Genomic DNA, 22,091 nt, shown 5'->3' on the forward strand with positions numbered 1-22,091 from the left:
TTTGACACCACGGGGTGAGGAGGGAGTTGAAAGTCCGTGTTGCCCAACGACACCCCAAAACATCACTGCTCTAGAGGAGATCTGCATGGAGGAATGGGCCAAAATACCAGCAACAGCGTGTGAAAAGCTTGTGAAGAGTTACAGAAAACATTTGGGCTCCGTTATTGCCAACAAAAGGTACATAACAAAGTATTGAGATGAACTTTTGGTATAGACCAAATACTTATTTTCCACCATGATTTGCAAATAAATTCTTTAAAAATCAAACAATGTGATTTTCTGGGGTTTTTTTTCACATTTTGTCTCTCATGGTTGAAGTTTACCCATGTTGACAATTACAGGCCTCTCTAATAATTTCAATTGGGAAAACTTGCACATTTAGTGGTTGACTAAATACTTATTTGCCCCAATGTAAGATGTTCATTGGAAGGGCATTGTCGACACAGTTCTAAAAACAAATGAAATATTTTTTTGTTGTTGTAATTTTATTAACTGCATTTTGTGTTGATTGACAGCCAGCTGGATAAAAATCACATCAGCTGCATTGAGGAGGGAGCATTCAGGGCACTGCGATCTTTGGAAGTACTGTGAGTAGGTTCTGGTGTAATGCGTTTCAATGATCTGGTTTGAGATCAGAGGTGGGTAGAGTAGCAAAAAACATTACTTCTAAACAATATCACAAAAGTAAAAGTAATTATCCAAAAAAATTACTCAAGTACAAGTAAAACAGTTTTGAGTAAAAAGATTACTCAAGCAATGAGTGACATGGTGAGTAACTGCTTACAATATTTTTAAACAATGGTACAGTATATATCTTTTGTCAGCACAACATCATCAATATGAACTGTTATTATTATACTGAGCTATAACCTATTACATGACCATATTAGACAAAAATACACAAATATCATTGAATTCTGATGAGAAAAATAGAGAAATAAAAAAATCACTCGTTAAAAAAGTGGGAGAATACATTGCCCACCATGAAATTAAAGTGGTCGTATAATTGGTTTTCCGTGATCTATTGGTGCCAATTGAAAAGTGGGAGAGAGATTGAAATCCGCGCTTTCTAATAATGTTAGCACTATAATAAATTGTTTCATTTTTATGGTGCTTTAAAGACATCATGTGATCAAACCAGCTGCAAGCGTTTCTGTGCTCATTGTTATGTCTGGTACAGTGGAGTCATGTGATTATTGTTGCGACGTCTCATTGGTGAAAATTGTAGATCCACTGTGGGTATATTTGGCAAAAAAGTAACATCTAATATATAAAATAAAGAAGAAAACTAGCCCAAAGTAGTATTAAGATTAGTGTTTCTTCTTCACAAATCTACTCAAGTAAAAGTAACGGAGTAAATGTAACGCGTTACTACCTACTTCTGCTGGTGACGTGATCAGTTGGAGTTATTTATTTTCTTTCTTTGTGCTCCCCAGGACGCTGAACAACAACAATATCAGCAGCATTCCCGTGTCCAGTTTCAACCACATGCCTAAACTTCGCACATTGTGAGTTCATTTTAAACCAACAAATATAAAAAGAGTTGTTTTATCTTAGATGGTAGTAAATGACTGAAAAGCAATCTTAGTAGAGGTTCCCCGCTGAGCATTCATGTACTTTTCCACAGTCGTCTTCACTCCAATATGCTGCGCTGCGACTGTCACTTGGCCTGGTTATCGCCGTGGCTCCGCCAGCGCCCTGCATTGGGCCTTTACACTCAGTGCAGCGCCCCACCTTCCCTAAGGGGGCTCAACTTAGCTGAGCTACGCAAAAGCGATTTGGCTTGCTCAGGTACTTCAACTGTAACTTCTGACCAGACACATCAAACATACTTTGAGACCTTTACCTGTAGACATATAAAAACATAATTTGGTAACACTTTATAATAACTATCCGTTTTACAAGTTAATAGGTCATTAGTAAACTGTTGATAAATGATTTATTGTTGATTTGTGAAGTATTTGTTAACACTTTGTTAAGCATTTACAGTGTGTTCCAATATGGTTGACACCATTCTCAATGCCAATGCTAGTTGATGGATCTTAATAAAACTATATACACTTTATGTTGAAGGTCATAAGTTTTATTGGTTAAATATACAAAGAAACGTACAAATATTTGTTGGTTCTATGGCAGATTTTCATAAATGTGGAACATGAGCGCTGCCTGCAAAATGCCTTATCAAAATGCCTTTTCTTTTGAAGTGAACGGCATTTCTTAACCTGAAAAGATAGAAATGCCAAACGTTACACACAAAAACTTGAAACGTTTCTACACAAACTGTTTCAGGTTAAGAACACCCTGTAAATGTTTAACAAACTGTTAATAAATACTTCACAAATCAACAACAAAAAAATCATTTAACAACAGTTTCATAATGATCTATTAACTAGTAAAACGGATAGTTATTATAAAGTGTTACCCATGATTTTCTTTTTTTTTTTTTTTTTTTAATGGCTGGTCACATTCTTCTGCTAAGAAGAAGTAGGGGAGCATTGTAGAACATCACTTTACGGAAATGAAAACTTTACTCTTTGTTCAGTCCCAGTTACTGTCAAACTGACCTAAATGTATCATGTAGCGTTAGCATAGCGGTCGCGTTAGCATTAGCATTTAGCGTGATGAGTGTCGTCTTAAACTCTTGGAAAACTTTTTACATACAGTTCTAACCTAACCTTTAAATATTTGAAAATAATGTGTTGTTTTCCTGCTGAATGTGAATTATCATCACGAAGATTGTGATGTCCTTTGTAGAATTCGTGATTATGTGCTCGTCTGTTAATATTCATTCAAAATTGTTGGAAACCTTTTATTTATTTATTTATTTTAATTTTTTTCATCAACCTTACTATCAGTTGGTGGGACACGGGGCTTGGGGCCGATCCGTAGGGGGTCTTTTTTCAAAAACTTAAAATCCAAATATTTTCAAAACCAAAGCCGCTAGCGATCTAAAACCAAAACAGGCACCTCACTTAGGCATAGATGAGTCTCCATGAGCAGCGACATAAAAAAATTCAAAGTCGTTCCCTAATAAAATCCCGATTAATTAATTTTATACACATACTCTGTTATAAAATAACTTTAAATGGCTATAAATTCTAAAATTTTACGCTAGATGCACACAAGTCACTAAATGCAGAGATAATCACCTATATTTTCAGGATCAATAGCAATATTTAACATATCATAAAAGGTTTTGCCCAAAATAGCAACTTTTTTTTTTTTTTTTTTAAATTTAGTGCAAGTTTTCAACAGCAAACAAGTCACTCAATTTTCACATCAGAAACCTGCAGAATCATCTTAATTTTACTCAACAATATACAATCACAACTTATTTAAGTTGAATTCCGCTATTGTGTAGAGATACAAAATCCACCATGGCAGCCTTCACAAAACAAGGAGCTTTTTAAGTTGAAAATTCTTGTAAGTAAATGCTTAAATCGCGGAAATTCTATAGATATGAACGTATAACAGTCTAGCTTCTTGGTTAAAAGCAAAAAAACGGGCAGTTTATCGTTCATTTTACGTAAATATTTTAAGCAAAAGTTACAGTATTGTGTAATCCAACATGGCGGCCATCAAAAAACAAAGAGCTTTTTAAGTTGAAAATTCTTGTAAATAAATGCTTAAATCGCGGAATTTCTACAGATATGAACCTAAAAAAATTCTTCGTTAATAGCAAAAACAGGGGCAGTTATCGTTCATTTTACGTAAATATTTAATGCAAAACCAGTTCAGGGTGTCCCCTGCCTACTGCCCGTAGTTAGCTGGGATAGGCTCCAGCACCTCCGCGACCCTCGTGAGGAAAAGCGGCATGGAAAATGAATGAATGAATGAATGAAGCCACGGTATTGTGTAATCCAACACAGCAGCTGTCACAAAATAAAAGAGCTTTTTAGGTTGAAAATACTTGTAAATAAATGCCTAATCGCGGCATCAACGATATCAACATAAAACACTTTAGAGTGTAGACTCTTGGTTAAAAGCAAAAAAAAAAAAAAAAAAAAGGGCAGTTATCATTCATTTTACGTAACTATTTCAAGCAAAAGTTAGGCTTATTTTTTCCATTCATTTCATTGTATTCACAACGTTTCAAAGTGCATACATGGTGCGAAAAATATAGTTACCTTGAATTCTCGACCAAATCAGTCTTGAGACACTCCTGCCTGTTTGTATGAAGTAAAACATTCATCCTATTTCCACTTAAATCCGGCATTTGAACGCTGCATGTGTTTGAGTTTATCACAGTGAAAGCCAACTCAACTCCTGCCTGGGTCCGGCCCCCTACGGGAAGGCGTGGCGCAATGTCTGTGGGAGCTGTTATGTCAAATGATGGTGGAGTCTATGATTTATTTATTCATGGACTAAGACTTTTTAAGTTTACAAACGCAAACATTTTGAGTAATTGTCGACTTAAATTAGATGAAGAAAAATACATTTTGAAATGACTAAAATATGACTAAGAATAATAAACATTTTCTACCAAAAGACTAAGACGAAAATGAAAAGGGCTGCCAATAATATTGCATACTGCAACTACCAAGTTTCATGTTGCTAATTAATGCTGGCTTTGCTGAATTATTTTTGAAACTGCAGGTGTCACTTTTATTGCACAAAAATCTATACTATACTGTGTACTTTAAAAACCCGTACAAAATTATTGCAAACTGAATACTGTTGAATGACTACCCTGCGAGGGAGGTTTTAAGTGCAGTTACTATCAATGACCGTCAATTACACGACCTTTTTCTTCTGGGCTTTGTGTGTGTTACCAGGCCACGGCAGCAGTGCCTTCGTGCAGCCGTGCAGCTTGGCGTCCGGCTCATGCCCGCCCATGTGCTCGTGCAGCAATAACATCGTGGACTGCCGGGGAAGAGGCCTAACTGCTATACCCGCACACCTCCCTGAGGCTATGACAGAGATGTGAGTAACAAACTTCAGTCCATGAAGTGTTTGTCAATATAGCAAAGAGACCAAATCTCTGGAAGGTTGTCTTTAAAAGAGCTCCGGAAATCCTGTTACTTTTTAGTTGTAACTTTTTGTACTGTGTAATCATGATTGATATATGTTCCCCAAATGTCACGTTGCTAGGAGTGCTGACTTCAGGGGCTGGAATTTCAAAGAAAATCAAAATTTTTTTGTCCTTTAGTCGTCTGGAGCAGAATGGAATCAAGTCTGTTCCTCCAGGGGCCTTCACCTCCTACAAGAAGCTTCGGCGAATGTGAGTCATTGCGCCCTCAGGTGGAACCAACTTGTATTAAAAATCAAAGTATGAAAATATCAATGAAAATTTATATTCTATAGTACATTTGTTTTATTAGAGCCATTTACAATACATTTGCAAGACGATGAAAATATATTCATGTTTAATTTGACTTTTCATGCACATATTATAATTTTATTTCCCTCTTAAATGTTTTTAATACATTCATATAGGACAGGGGTATCAAACTTGCGGCCCAGGGGCCACTTGTGGCCCAAGGGACAAGATTTGACATCCAATTGTAGTATTCGTGCTGCCCGACTGTATTTTCCGGCCAGAAATAAAGGAATAGAATAAAACATAAACTATTTACAATAAAATCAATCAATTGAAGGATCCATTTGTGGGGGGAAAAATCAAGTATTATTTAAATGCCAATAAATAAATTAATTAATTAAAAAACTAAATTTAAAGCGGGGGAAAAAATGAATTATTGTATAAATATAATAAATAAATAAATAAATCTAAAATGCAAATTTAAACAAGTAAGTAATTTTTTTTTTTTTTTTTTAAAGACACATTCATATAAATATAGTTGTATTTTTGCTATGGGAGTTGTATTCATTCATTTGTTTTGTTTTAGTTTATAAATCATTTCTGACCTCTTTGTTAACTCTTTAGCTGCCATGACGGCAATAGAAATCCAGTCCATTTTAACTGGCTGGAAGCGATCGAATGAAGGCTTCTAGCCCCTACCAGTCAAAATGGATTGAATGTTTAATCCTGTCAATAGTAGTTTATATAATAATAATAATAATAATAATATTAACAATACTACCCTCTTTTACAAACCACCACAGCACATACTCTGTGATCTGGGCTGGCAGTGAATGAATTAAGCTAGTGATAACTTTTGAATAGATGTCCACTGTAGTCAACCCTGTCCCTGGAAGGGTAAATCTGTGTGCGTGTTTGTTAAAGAGATCCATGGATAGAAAGAAACCCCTCTTGATGTTTTTGTTTTCATACAATTTGTAAAATTAGTTTAACTAGTCGGTCGCCATTGTTGTTGACGTCACAGGGCGGTGACGTCACTTGGTTACGCTACCGGGCTTCCAGAGTATGACTCTAGCGACATAAACATGTCATCTGTTCAACACTTTCAACTGGAACCTGAGACGAACATTAATGAGCATGACAGCACTGTCGATATATCACAGAAAAGCAGCAAAAGCAAAATGAACAGGAAAGACAGGATGAGACGAGACTAGAGTATGACAAAACCGGTGTTCTGCCAAAATGTGCTACACTGGCGAAATGTCCTACAAGAAGCAAATTTGACACCCAAACTACTACAGTGCGCTTTCAGCTTGTTTTGTTTAGCTGCATAAGGACAGAATATACTAAAGATGCCTTAAGAAAATACTTAAATGTAGTAATATCAAATATGATGGTTTAAATACGCTACGTGACTAATGTGGTCAACAGATCAACAATCTGCTTTAAAGCTACGAAAAGAAAACACAATGCTGAAAAGCAGAGGCGTAGCAAGGGTCCCCGGGGGCCCCAGGCAACAAGCAACATGGGGCCCTCCGAGCATGTGCAAGTAAGGGGGATAGTTGGACTTGGAGCAATAGCATATTTAATAAAGGTATAATAACGCCTCGGTCTCATAGACTGCTTTTTAGGACACTCAAAGTGCCCGGCTTCTACCACATTAGGACATAAAGCTTCAGTAACATAGTACACTCACCGCTGTCTTGCTTCCTTTTCTCCTCTTCTGTTTTTTTTTCCTTTCTTTTGTCGCTTCCCGAAGGATAACCTCTCTTCATTTTGGATATACGCCAATTAAATAAAAGACAAATCGCCGCTCACTCTCACTCTGAGTCACGTGAGGGAGGAGGGGGGGGGGGGTGTAGAGCAAGTGAAGGGGCCCCTTCAGGGAACTCAGACACAAGGCTTTCACTGGCACTGTCGCACTTGTCGCTACAACAGTGCAGTAAAGCTGCGTGTGCTAAATCTGTTGGGGGCCCTAGGCAATTGTCTGGTTTGCCTAATGGGAGACGACGCCTCTGCTTAAAAGTATGAGATGGAAACACATGCAAAAAGTAATTTGAGACAATGAAAAGGTAAGTAAAGACTCAATAAAATCCCCAATAGCAAGTACTCGCTGCTTTTAACCAATGTGCGCATGTGTTGGACGTCTCGCCATATAGAGAGAATTGCAGAAAACCGGTCGTGTTTGTCTAGTGGCGTGGCAAACCACGCCATCACCCCGAGCGTCCACTGGGCGCATAAAACATAGCGGCCACCGGAGGTCAAAACATGTACTAAATACTATAGATTTTTAAATCAATGGCAATATTTTATGTGTTTCTAATAACATATTTTAGTAAAACAGGAGAATTGTGGCTTATTAGAGCCTACAAGTCTATAAGTCCGAGGTTCCCTTTAACATGTTTAAATATTTATTATTGATTTGTAATTTTGAGTGTTTTCTATATATTGCATTTATGTCGGTTTCTGTATTCTTTAATGTTTGTTTGTTTTTGTTTCATGTTTTTTTGCAGTGACCTGAGTAACAACCAAATATCGGAAATTGCTCCAGATGCTTTTCACGGCCTCAAAGCCCTCAACTCCTTGTTAGTAGTTATGCGTCTTTTCGTGTGGTCATATTGTCATTTTGTGGTCATGTGTTGCATTTGCTCACCCCCCTGTCATGTGTGGCATTGTTTTTATTTCCTTTCTTCATGACTGTCATGTACAGCCTTGTGTGGTCATGTTTTAATGTGTGGTCTTGCTCAATTGTATGGCTGTTAAGTGTCTTCAAGTTGAGTATTTTCATGTTTAGCTGCTTGTACACTTGTGTTCAGGGTTTTGTACGGCAACAAGATAACGGAGCTTCCTGCCGGTGTGTTCGATGGCCTAGTCTCACTGGAGCTGTTGTAAGTGGATTGCTTCCTTTTCTATTTACTATATTTCCCTCCCATGTATTGGGATTTTATGAGGAACATCGATTGGAGCGTAAATACAGACACTATTCTCCATCTTAGATTGTGAGTCTTTGCTGTGATGTTTGCCACCTTCTCACAGGTTGCTGAACGCCAATAAGATCCACTGCGTGCGCGCATCAGCCTTCAAGGATCTGGAGAACTTGGCTCTGCTGTCACTGTACGACAACAAGATCCAAAGTTTGGCAAAAGGAACCTTCAGTTCACTGCATGGCATCCAGACACTGTGAGAACATGGTCACATGCTTTATTAGTACATACACCCGTAGTCATAGGTTTTGAGACTTTCACCATTCATTTAAATGATTAAGATTCTCAAAATGTTTGACCAGTAATGTACCGTGATACTTATGAGTTTTCCCAGATATTTCAATAAGAGTTAAACATGATATAATGACGCACAAACTTTTAGTTATTAAGAATTTAAAGCATTGTCAATGAATGATATGACCTTATACGCCAAGGCACAACTGTATTTTTATTTTTTACATTTGCTGTATGCAACTCATTGTGGTTTCCCATCAGCCACTTGGCCCAAAACCCCTTCGTCTGTGACTGCAACGTCAAGTGGCTGGCTGACTTTCTCCGCGCGAATCCCATCGAGACCAGCGGGGCTCGCTGCGCCAGCCCACGACGTCTTGCCAACAAACGCATTGCTCAAATTAAAAGCAGCAAGTTCCGATGCTCTGGTCAGTATTTGAATGAATAATGAATGATCACTTCATGCATTTTTAATCTGTTGTTGATACATCTAGTTTGTCTAATAAAATCTATATTCTGTATATTGCAGAAATCAAAAATATATACAGTGGGACAAATAAGTATTTAGTCAACCACGAATTGTGCTAGTTCTCCACTTGAAAATATTAGAGAGGCCTGTAATTGTCAACATGGGTAAACCTCAACCATTAGAGAGAATGTGGGGAAAAAAATCCAGAAAATATCATTGTTTGATTTTTAACAAATTTATTTGCAAATCATGGTGGAAAAAAGTATTTGGTCAATACCAAAAGTTAATCTCAATACTTCGTTATGTACCCTTTGTTGGCAATAACGGAGGCCAAACGTTTTCTGTAACTCTTCACAAGTTTTTCACACACTGTTGCTGGTATTTTGGCCCATTCCTCCATGCAGATCTCCTCTAGAGCAGTGATGTTTTGGGGCTGTCATTGGACAACACAGATTTTCTATGGGGTTGAGATCTGAAGACTGGCTAGGCCACTCCAGGACCTTGAAATGCTTCTTACAAAGCCACTCCTTTGTTGCCCTGGCTTTGTGTTTGGGGTCATTGTCATGCTGAAAGACCCAGCCACGTCTCATCTTCAGTGCCCCTGCTGATGGAAGGAGATTTTCACTCAAAATCTCTCGATATATGGCCCCATTCATTCTTTCCTTTACACAGATCAGTCGTCCTGGTCCCTATGCAGAAAAACAGCCCCAAAGCAAGACGTTTCCACCCTCATGCTTCACAGTGGGTATGGTGCAATTCAGTATTCTTTTTCCTCCAAACACGAGAAACTGTGTTTCTACCAAAATGTTCGGTTTCATCTGACCATAACACATACTCCCAGTCCTCTTCTGGATCATCCAAATGCTCTCTAGTGAACCGCAGACGGGCCTGGACGTGTACTTTCTTCAGCAGGGGGACACGTCTGGCAGTGCAGGATTTGAGTCGCTGGCGGCGCATTGTGTTACTGATAGTAGCCTTTGCTACTGTGGTCCCAGCTCTCTGTTGGTCATTCACTAGGTGCCCCCATGTGGTTCTGTGATTTTTGCTCACCGTTCTTGTTATCATTTTGACGCCACGGGGTAAGGAAGGAGTTGAAAGTCTGTGTTGCGCAACGACAGCCCCAAAACATCACTGCTCTAGAGGAGATCTGCATGGAGGAATGGGCCAATATACCAGCAACAGTGTGTGAAAAGCTTGTGAAGAGTTACAGAAAACGTTTGGGCTCCGTTATTGCCAACAAAGGGTACATAACAAAGTATTGAGATGAACTTTTGGTATTGACCATATACTTATTTTCCACCATGATTTGCAAATAAATTCTTTAAAACTCAAACAATGTGATTTTCTGTTTTGTTTTTTTTCGCACATTCTGTCTCTCATGGTTGAGGTTTACCCATGTTGACAATTACAGGCCTCTCCAATATTTTCAAGTGGGAGAACTTGCACAATTAGTGGTTGACTAAATACTTATTTACCCCACTGTACATCACAAGTTTCTTGTTTTATTTTCATTATTATGTTATCTGATTTTCTGTTGTTATTTTAATTAGCTATTACACCCACGCATCCATGATGTTTGTACATTGACTTTTCTTTCTGGTCACATTTTAGCCAAGGAGCAGTACCACATCCCAGGTGAGTCACATGACATCACCATTGGTAGCTGTCAATGAAAATGCATAAATACATGTATATATGTATATATATATACGTTTATATGTACATATCTTTGTGTGGCCAGGAGCTGAGGACCGCCGCCTGAGCTCCGGTTGCAACAGCAAGCCAGCTTGTCCTAGCAAGTGTCGCTGTGAGGCCAACGTGGTGGACTGCTCTAACCTGAGACTAACCAAGTTTCCCCAGCACCTACCACCCACCACTGAAGAATTGTATGGGACACACACTCACACACATACACATATACCCTCATTTAAAGGGAAAGACAAGGTTTAGTATGAATAACATTCAAATTAACACAATTGTTAAAAGTATTCAAAGTGGCTGTGACTGCATTAAAAAAATCTTAAATAGCATTACTGTGTAAATTAGAATCATATTTTGCGACAATTCGACTATTTATAACAATTGGCAAAGCGCAGATGACGAGAAATCAAGCAGAAATCAGAAATCAACCTAAGCAGCCGCATAGTCTGCGTACAGGCTGGGCCGGCCTTGTCTGTGACAATAGTAGGAGGTGAAAAAAGACTAAAATAAAGAATAAAGAATAGAATAAATGGGAAAAATGTAACAACTCTTGTGTAGCCTAAAGTAGTGGAGTAAGAGTAGCATTTTTTTCTTCACAAATCTACTCAAGTAAAAGTAAAAAGGCTTAGTAAAACTACTCTTAGAAGTACATTTTTCACAAAAGTTGCTCAACGGCGTACATGTAATGCGTTACTTTACTACCCACCTCTGACAATATTACTGTTCTTATGCCAATTTTAGACAAATGCATTCACATTTGCAACAGAATGGAGGTGTAGGGAGCAAAGTAGTAGTTTTTCCATGATTGAATAGTAACATAACTCATGTTCGACTACAAGCACGTTGTGCACTCGAAAAAATGGGGTGTTGAACTGACATAAAAAAAGTATGGAAAGAATTTGCACCTGATAATATTGCTTTCCTTCAGCATTTAGCAATTGTGTCCTTTTAACTAAAGTTGCACCGATACCGATACCAGTATCAGCAGGGGGCACCGATCCGGCCCGAATTGGTAGTATCGGTATCGACGAGTACCAACATTTAGGGCGCCGATACCATCTACTGGCATAACTTGAACGCAAATGTACTGTCCTCCCCACGTGAGCTAACTTCCTAAATCCCGATGCATGACATCTGTATGTCTTTGTCTTGAATTTACCATATGAAATTAACACCTTCGTCAACAATATTAAGGATGTTCACTTTAATGTATATGCGCTGATTTTCTAACGTGGCATTCACAAACGATTAGCATGCGTAAGCTAACGCCTGATGCTATAGCACCAATTGGATCAGAAAGGTTAAGACCGTGGGAGACTAAGCAAACTCATGGTTTCATGATGAACAATGAGTGGCAAATTAAGAGCGCCGTACTTCAAACTCGTCCTGTTTACGAAAGTCGATTGGCATATGCTGGTATTGTGCAGTAATGAGCAGAAGTGACTTCTGTGGCCAGAAAACACTCAAGCGGCGCAGCGCGCACACTAGATATCATCAAATAGCAATCTAGATGTCATGTGTTAGATCCCATGCCAACTCTCGCGCGCACACACTAGATATCATCAAATAGCAACCTAGATGTGCTACATTACATCCCATGCCATTAGCTGTGTGAGCCCAGAGCGACGCGTAGTCCATATACTACATTGATGAATTAGAAACCGCCATGACTGAATGGAAGTTAAGCAGACCAAATCAATCCATACCAGTGACTATAGATAATGCAGCAAATACTGTTAATTCAGCATATGTTACAGATGGACTCGGATGTTTTGCTTATATGGTAAATATAGCTGCTAAGAGAGCTGCAGCAATCAACAGTGTGCCCCACTTTGCAAACAGTAAATATTGTTCTCAGCACTTATATACAAAATTTCTTCAGATCAGTAAGAAGTAAGCACATAAATATTATGCACTAAAATGCTGTTTATATGATAGCACTGTTATTTTTGCTTATTAGCAAAGCAAAACAAAAAATTAATTAAAAAAAAATAATAATAATAACTATTGTATTTTCTGTTTCAGAGCATTAAATGTATTGAATTGTATTGAAAATCGTACCGAAACGTGACTTAACTGTACCGTTGCATCCCTTATACATACACACACACACACACATATATATGTATATATATATGTTTTTTGTCTTTTTTTTTGCAAACAGAGTGGTATCGGAATGGTATCGGTATCGGCCAATACTGCACAGCCAGGTATCGGGCCCAAAAAATGGTATCGGTGCAACACTACTTTTAACATAAAGCACACAAGTCTCGCCAACATTAGGCACTTATGTTGCGCGAACATAACGTACTCTTGTTGAGCCAACATAAGGTACTCATGTTTACCCCAAAATACATGTTGAACTGACATTAAAGAAATACATAATTTGCACCTAATTAAATTGCTTTCCTTCAGTATTAAGCAATTGTGTTCTTTTAACATAAAGCACACATGTTGAACCAACATAAGGCACAACTAGCGCGGTAATTAATTTTTTAAATTAATCACGTTAAAATATTTAACACATGCACGGAACGATCCACTCATGCATTTCCGCAAACAGACTACAATGGCACCATTCTACGCATATATAGAGTTTAGAGGCAGTGACAAGTGAGTGGAGTGGATGCAGGCATTCATTTGGACTGTGCTTTTATTTATCTAAAGCTTTGACATGTCTTCCACAACCATACTAACTATTGAGGCGAGCAATGCGGGGAAGACTAACAGAAATTGATCTTTTTCTTAACACCCTACATTGTACACAACACAGAGACGATATAGTATTTGCAGCCGCTACACACAGTCATGGTTACCCACTTCCCATCATGCATTTGGGCAGAACTTTTTTGTCACTACATTATCTTTTACTGAAAGCTCAACAAATACAGTACATGGCAATATTTAGTCACAATATACAAACTCACATTTATCCTTTAAGAATCTATCCGTGGATCCCTTTCACAGAAAGAATGTTAATAATGTTAATGCCATCTTGTGGCTTTATTGTTATAATAAACAAATACAGTACTTACGTAGGGTATCTTGAATGTATATATCCGTCTTGTCTTATCTTTCCATTCCAACAATAATTTACAGAAAAATGTGGCATATTTTAGAGATGGTTTGAATTGCGATTAATTACGATTAATTAATTTCTAAGCTGTGATTAACTCGATTAAAAATTTTAATCGTTTGACAGCCCTAATTTTAACGTAAATGGCCATCAATGGCATCAATTTATATATGCCTCAATGGAATCCAGTACATTGGCATCAATAGTAGCGACATTCATGATAGTCAATGGCATGGACGTACATAGCTGTCAGTGGTATTGACTTACTTAGGCGCCACTTCAATGTCAATGGGCTGTAATGGTAAGTGGTCAAAAATCACAACCACCTATGTTTTCCTGTCATTGAAAATGAAGGGAAAATGTTTGCCAATAAAAATGAATGGAATTCCGGTCATTTTGATATTCAAACGGTGCCGGTCGGTTAAACGGTTTGGAGTCTCCACGCCGAAAAAATTTGGATAATAAGATTATGAAAGAAAGAAATAAAAATAATAGTTGAGGAATTTTACTAGCTGGGACATTGCCTTTCAAAGTCCCATCTAATAAAAAATCTCTTTTCACATACAAATTAATAATTCAATGGTGACGGTACCAATGAGGTGTCCCTTACTTTTTCAGGGAGTTGGCAATCCTCCTTTTAAATCTCGCGAGAAATCACGAGACTATTGCAATTAGTTGGAAAGACACATTAACATTATGTTGCATCAACAATATCTAATCAAGCTTCTCATTCACTGTTCACGTTTATGTAGAGACTGCATGATTCAATCATGCTCACCTTGGAAATATGATGGTTTCTTGCTGAAAATGCACACTGTCTTTTAATAAACTTTACAACCTGCCTGATTCATTTTTTTTGAATGTGTATTCGGGTGCACTTAACATAAAATTCCTGTAGTTTTCATTGTCTACTGCTGATTGTTCATTAAAAAAAACGTTCAAAATAAATGGTCAAACAAGCTTTAGCTTTACAGTGCTGTACGTACTGCATGTATATACGATATGTAGAAGCCCAAAATCTGTGCAAATCGAATCAACATATGGCATGAGCAAGGGTGGTCTTTGTGTGTTGGTTTGTTATTAAAGACACACAAACACACACACCCCCACCCAACCACACACACATGAATGTAACGTATATCCATGTTGGCATGTGCATGCATCCATGCTGTGTGAATGCACTGCCGCTGGACATTCCAACCGCCTCCACTGCTAACCATCTTGTTGTTTTTCTCTTATTTTTTGGCTTTTGGGCTCTTTTGGTGATGATGGTGGTGGTGGTGGTGTACATCGCAGGCGCCTCAACAACAATGACCTCTCCCTGCTGGAGGCCACGGGCGCTTTCAAGGGCCTGTCGCAGCTCAAAAAAATGTAGGTCAAGCCACAGTGACCACACACACGCATGCATACACACACACAAACAAACTGTCAGAACGCTTAAGTGATCTAAATACTGCCTTCCACAAAAATAGGGAATATCTTTCTTTTTGGGGTACCAGACCAATTGAAATGTCAATTACGAAACAAATACATGATTAACAATCAATAAATCTGTCTCCAGCACACATATGACTCCCGTGAGATAATGAATAATAAGGAAAAATGGTCTCTTTCCCCCGTTGTGTAGAAACCTGAGCAACAACAAGATCTCAGAGATTGAGGATGGTGCGTTCGAGGGCGCCTCGGCAGTGGCCGAACTCCACCTGACCGCCAACCACCTGGAGGCCGTGCGGGGGAGTATGTTCAGAGGAATGGATATGCTACGCATGCTGTGAGACACCACACATACACAAACAAAACAACAAATACTTAAATATTTCTACTATCGACAAAATATAGCAGTTGAGAAAATAATAGAGTGAGCCAACTAGTGAGCTAGAAATGGCTAAGTTTAACTTTTTTGTGTGATTTAAAATTGTAAATTTAAATTTGGGAGTGTTCCTGCTCGGGGATTTTTATAGACCCCACTCACCAACGTCACACAATGACGTGTCGCTGTATCCGGCCGCCATATTGTCCGTCAATTGTTTATCCGTATTCTCAATTTGTCGTGCAATTTATAGTGCAATTCATGGAAGCCCCGGTGCTTTCAGACGCTGTAAACTCATAGGATGCGTTGCATAAAAGGCTATATGCGGAAAAGCTTCAGTCTATCCATTCGCCAGATCCATATTTGATGCCTGAATCGATATTTTTCGACCCGCTGTCTTCGCCGTCTCTGCCTGACATCTGCTACCCTGATATCTACAACTATCTTGTCCACACAAAATCAGCCTATTCTCACGGAAGTTTGAAAAACTTTAAGAGCAGCACTCTAAGCAACATTACCCCGTGTGACCCTTTACTTCCAATTTTCTAAAATGGCGACAATCAATAAAAAAAAAGTTGACTGCGATGGCCGACGCTTCAAGGGTCGGTGGATATTGGACTATTTCTTCAATAAAACACGCAACAACTGTGTCTGCCTCATTTGCAAAGAGACAGTCGCTGTTTTCAAAGAGTTCGATGTGACGCGATATTACCAAATAAGACACGCTAACATGTACGACAACATTCCAAGGAAGATACGCAGCGAGAAATTATAGCAACTTGAAGCTAGCACAGCAGCAGTATTTCGCAAGAGCCCGAGTGTGGAAAGAGAACGCCACAAAGGCGAGATTGTTGAAATTATGAATTTTAAAAAATAATAATAAAGCAAATGTGACACACAGAAGGGTTTGCTAAAAATTGTTTAAATGTATTGTTCTACGTAAATCAGCCAAGGTAGCCCCCCACATTTTTACCACACCAAATCTGGCCCCCTTTGCAAAAAGTTTGGACACCTCTGTTTAACTGATGATCCGTAGACGAGGCCAGCTTCCTTCACTTGATACCAGCTAAATATAATTCAAAAATAAATGATGTCAGAAGAAATAAACATCTTGAATTTGAAACTGTATGTTGTCGGCGATTAGCCTCGCAATGATCTTAATTGTGGTTGTCAGCCCAAAACCCTCTAAATATATATTAAATGCATCTTGCCAGGTATAAAATGACTACTACATAGTCTGCGGTGATCGTTTGGTGCCCAGTTTTCTCGTCGAATTGCAGCAGTCCATCTCGCTCTCCTCTCCGGGTCTCTCGGAATACGGTAGAACTTCAAGTCTCTCCGTCTATCTTCTCTGTTACTGCAACCAACCGCCACACACGCCTTCACCATTTTGATTATTAATGTTAACGAGCAGAAAAACACGCCATAATAGGAGGAATTTACGTAGCGGTAATGCGTAAACATGACGAGCTGACGGACAATATGGCGCGGAGGCGTGGTTGTGACATCATGTGAGTGGGGTCTATAGCCATGAACACTTTTTCAGCATTCTCCTTTCTCATTGAAAACAATAATTACTCTTTACAGAACAACATGTGTTGATAATTTTAATTAATCATAACAGTATAAGTACAAGTAGTCCCCGTGTTACGACGTATTCGACTGACGCGATTTCGATTTCACAGTGGCGGAGTCTCGTTCGCCATTTTGTCTCCAATCAGTTTTTTTTTTTTTTTTTTTTTTTTTTTTATCGTATAGACAGCACCTTATTGTACCTCACAGTATCTTTTTTATTTTTTTTTTATTTTACTTTATTAATATGACGTGTTCTGTCCTCACAAAATGTGAAGTTGTTCAGTTTACTAGACAGCAAACAAGGCAATTGTGTTTTTTTTTAAAGCTTTTTACTTCCTTCACTTTTGACAGTTTCCAAAGCTGTAACACACATACCGTAACTTTTGGACTATAAGCCACTACTTTATTCCCTCATTTTGGAATTCTTCGGCTTATAGTCTAGTGCGTCTTATTGGTTGATTTATTTGGGTTAATAGGTAACACCTTATTTGACAGCGGCGTTATAAGACTGCCACGAATGCTTGTGACAGATGTCATTGTCATCTGGCAAATTATTACATCAATTCCATGTATGTCCAGCTCAGATCTATTACATCCACTCAAAAGTGAGATAATTTGCCGGATGACACAAAATTACCGTAATTTTCGCACTATAGGGCGCACCTGACTATAAGCCGCAACCCACCAAATGTGACACAAAAACGGCTCATAGATAAGCCGCACTGGACTATAGGCCACCGCTGTCCTCACTGTATTATGGGATATTTACACCATAAGTTATTAACTGGTAACGCTTCATTAGACTGCGGCATCATACGACGGTCAGAAGACCAAATGAACCACCATGAAGCTTTGAACCAATTGGCTGCTAAGCTTCATTGCTTCAAGAAGCTTCATTTGGCCATCACTGCTCCCTTGGGGGAGACAGTCCATCTCTTCTGCATCCTGCTGTCAACACTGTTGTTGTCCAACATGCCTCCTAGCATGCATTGCAGCGCAACAGATGTAAATAACAATCAAAATTCATGTTCTGTGCTAATTATTTATTCAGTTATTGTTCCAGTTGTTTCATTATTGCTAGTTATGTTATTTGGTAACACTTTGACAGTGGCGCCATGAGACTGTCATTATAACATGACGCTGTCATGTGCATTAATTAATGATTATAACAGATGTCATTTAGTGTTATTCGGCAAATTATCCCACTTTTGAATGGCTGTAAAAGATCCGAGCTGGACATAAATGGAGTTAGTAACTTAATTTGCCAGGTGACACTTAATGACATCTGTCGTAAGCATTCAGTAATGCCCATGATAGTGTCATGCCATAATTATGACTGTCTTATGACAGTGTTATGACGCTGCTTTCAAATAAAGTGTTACCAAATACCATAACAAGCAATTAATGAAACAACTAGAACAGTAACTGAATAATTAATTGGCACAGAACATGAATTTTGATTGTTATTTACATCCATAGTGCTGCAATGCATGCTAGGAGGCATGTGTTGCCTATTAACCCTCCCTAAAAATCAACAAATAAGCCGCACTGGACTATAAGCCGCTGGATTCAAAATGAAGGAAAAAAGTAACGGTTTATAGTCCGAAAATTATGGTACATCGGTCATAAGCATTCATGATGCTCATGGCAGTGTCATTTCATAATTATGATGGTCTTATGAATGTCTTATGGCGCTACTGTCAAATAAAATGTTCCCAAGTAGCATAACTAGCAATTAATGAAACAAATGGAACAGTCTCTGAAGAAAATAATAGCACAGAACATGAATTTTGATTGTTATTTACATCTGTAGCGCTGCAATTCATGCTAGGAGGCATGTTGGACAACAACCGTGTTGACAGCAGATGGAAGCAGAGGTTGACTGTCTCCCCAAAGGGAGCAGTGATGGCCAAATGAAGCTTCTTGAAGCAATGAATGTGGTTCAATCATGGTGGTTCAGTTGATCCTATGCCAGTCTTATCATGCCGCTGTCAAATGCAATGTTACCCGTTAATATCTTTTGGTGTAAATATCCAATAATACAGTGAGGACAGCTGCAGATTATGGTCCAGTGCGACTTATCTATTAACCAGTGCCGTTTCCGTGTCAAATTTGGTGGGTGGCGGCTGTCCTTGAGCAAGATACTGAACCCCACGTTGCTCCTGGTGCTGCGTCACCATTAGGTAGATGGCGAGATAGTGTAAAGCGCTTTGAGCGCCTTGAAAGGTGGAAAAGCGCTATATAAGTATAACACCATTTACCATTTATAGTCAGGTGCGCCTTATAGTCCGAAAATTACAGTATGTACACTTATGTTCAAAAAGACACACATTTTAACAATAAAACATGTGGCACAAAACAATTGGTGTTCAAACTAGGGCTGTCAAACGATTAAAATTTTTAATCGAGTTAATTACAGCTTAAAAATTAATTAATCGTAATTAATCGCAATTCAAACCATCTATAAAATATGCCATATTTTCTGTAAATTATTGTTGGAATGGAAAGATAAGACACAAGATGGATATATACATTTAACATACGTTACATAAGTACTGTATTTGTTTATTATAACAATAAATCAACAAGATGGCATTAACATTATTAACATTCTGTTAAAGTGATCCATGGATAGAAAGACTTTTTTAAAGTATTTAAAAGATAAATGTTAGTACAAGTTATAGAAATTTTATATAAAAACCCGTCTTAATGTTTTTGTTTTAATAAAATTTGTAAAATTTTCAATCAAAAAATAAACTAGTAGCCCGCCATTGTTGATGTCAATAATTACACAACGCTCATGGGTGCTTAAGACCATAAAATCAGTCGCACCCAAGCGCCAGCAGAGGGCGACAAAGCTCCAAAAAAACAAAAGTAACAAGTTGGCATTGCACTGTGCTGTCATTTTAATCTGTTTGAGCGGGGAATGTGCGTTAATTGCGTCAAATATTTTATCGTGATTAATGAAAAAGATTAATTGGCGCCCATTAACGCGATAATTTTGACAGCCCTAGTTCAAACATCCATATAGTATGATCAATATGTAAATTTAGCAGATTAAGTTATCCTAATTTGCCAAACAAAAGTCCGCTAGTTTAAATGCTACAAATTCTAACGCATTTACAATTCTCATAGCAACCTAAATCCACAAACTGTAGCTGTACACTTAATTCCAAAAGCATATGCAAACATATGTTAGCTGAAACAACTTACAGCCTAATGTGGGCCAAACCAGAGCACAGCTATCGCTGATCACTGTCAGACGTCTGAGTCTGCTCAGTCATACAAGGCGATAGTCCAGCCAGGCCCAACATGGCCACCAGAGTGCAGTGTATCCTTAATCATTAAACAAAATGAAATACTTTTGGACTTTTTGGATAGTTATTTTGTAGGTGTATTTTAAGGGTTTATTCCGACTTACATGGAAATTCGGGTTACGTCGCCAGCGTCGGAACGGAACTCGTTTGTAACCCAGGGACTCTCTGGAATTGATTTCTGAATGAAATTCAGAGGGGTAGGATTTTAAGGGTCCAAATACCAATTTCATGACGATACAATATTTGCTATTATAAAAAGTCTGCCATGATTAGATTCTATTTGAATTAAGAGCCTTAAATGGATTTAATACAATTCTGATATTCTTGACCATTTGGTTTCCGAAGCATTTCAGACATTTGAATCAGAACTATTCTTTTTAACAAAAAAATATCTAAAAGATGACAACACTGATCAATATTTTGCGGATTGATTGATTTCGATTAAATTGTGGTTAAAATTATCGATCCAAATTGATTAATTGTCTCACTCCAAGTTTTACTTGATTTTTATTGATCTGATTATATGAAAATGACCCTTTTAAATATATAATAAAATAATTTCAAGCATTTTTTTTCTTTCAAATATTTTATTCAAGTTTAATGTACATAGACAAATAGAAAATTACAAACAAAATAGTCTTGAAAATGTAGTCAAGAATTTAAATAAGATAATAAAAAATGAATTATTAAAAAAATAAAAAATATATACTATAGTAATACAATTAGGTCATTAATACGGTAAGATAAAAGAATCAATTAGTATAACTATAAATAATTTGATGATTAATAGGAGAGAAAAAATGGTATGAAAAAGTATGTGAACCTTTTGGAATTTCTCACATTTCTGCATAAAATCACCATCAAAAGTGATCTGATCTTGGTCAAAATCACACAGATGAAAAAAAGTTTTCTGCTTTAACTAAAACCACCCAAACATTTATAGGTTTACATATTTTTAGTGAAGATAGCATGCAAACAATGACAGAAGGGGGAAAATAAGTAAGTGAACCATCTGCCTAAGGAGAGTTAAGGAGCAATTGAAACAAATTTTTACCAAACAATTAAAGTCAGGTAAGTGCCCAATCTCTGATGAGTGGTTTAAAGCTGCCCAGCCCACTATAAAACACACACCTGGTAAGAAATGTCTTGATGACAAGCATTGTCTGAAAGGCATCATGGCTCGGTTAAAAGAGCCGTCTGAAGACCTGAGTTCAAGAATTGTTGATTTGTATAAAGCTGGGAAAGGATACAAAACCATCTCTAAAAGTCTGGATGTTCATCAATCGACAGTCAGGGAAGTTGTCTACAAAGGAAGAGAGTTTGGCACTGTTGCTTCGCTCCCAAAAAGTGGTCGTCCATCAAAGATGATGCCAAGAGTGCAGCGCAGAATACTCAGTGAGGTAAAAAAAAAAGAACCCTAGAGTGTCAGCTAAAGACATACAGAAATCACTGTCAGATTCCAATATCTCTGTGCACACATCGACTATATGCAAAACTATGGCCAAGAATGGTGTTCATGGGAGGATGATGTTAATGTTCGCAAAAAGGCACTTGGACACTTCACAGAAGTTTTGGCAAAATATTTTGTGGACTGATGAAACCAAAGTTGAATTGTTTGGGAGTAACACACAACGTCATGTGTGGAGGAAAAATGTAACAGCTCACCAA

The 22,091-nt window shown here is 37.9% G+C and overlaps 1 protein-coding gene across 1 annotated transcript in view; it reads left to right on the top strand.

Annotated features, from left to right (window-relative positions):
* The window catches only part of LOC130920709 (slit homolog 1 protein-like), an 88,197-nt gene that overhangs the window by 23,278 nt on the left and 42,828 nt on the right, over nt 1-22,091 (top strand). The window contains exons 6-18 of the mRNA XM_057844101.1: nt 516-587; nt 1,437-1,508; nt 1,628-1,791; nt 4,776-4,923; nt 5,150-5,221; nt 7,774-7,845; nt 8,077-8,148; nt 8,297-8,440; nt 8,740-8,903; nt 10,556-10,579; nt 10,686-10,830; nt 15,018-15,092; nt 15,349-15,492. Of these exons, the coding sequence (XP_057700084.1) occupies nt 516-587; nt 1,437-1,508; nt 1,628-1,791; nt 4,776-4,923; nt 5,150-5,221; nt 7,774-7,845; nt 8,077-8,148; nt 8,297-8,440; nt 8,740-8,903; nt 10,556-10,579; nt 10,686-10,830; nt 15,018-15,092; nt 15,349-15,492 (1,368 nt within the window). The remainder of the gene's footprint in view (nt 1-515; nt 588-1,436; nt 1,509-1,627; nt 1,792-4,775; nt 4,924-5,149; nt 5,222-7,773; nt 7,846-8,076; nt 8,149-8,296; nt 8,441-8,739; nt 8,904-10,555; nt 10,580-10,685; nt 10,831-15,017; nt 15,093-15,348; nt 15,493-22,091) is intronic.

Source organism: Corythoichthys intestinalis, chromosome 8, assembly GCF_030265065.1.
Source record: "Corythoichthys intestinalis isolate RoL2023-P3 chromosome 8, ASM3026506v1, whole genome shotgun sequence".
Classification (NCBI taxonomy): domain Eukaryota; kingdom Metazoa; phylum Chordata; class Actinopteri; order Syngnathiformes; family Syngnathidae; genus Corythoichthys; species Corythoichthys intestinalis.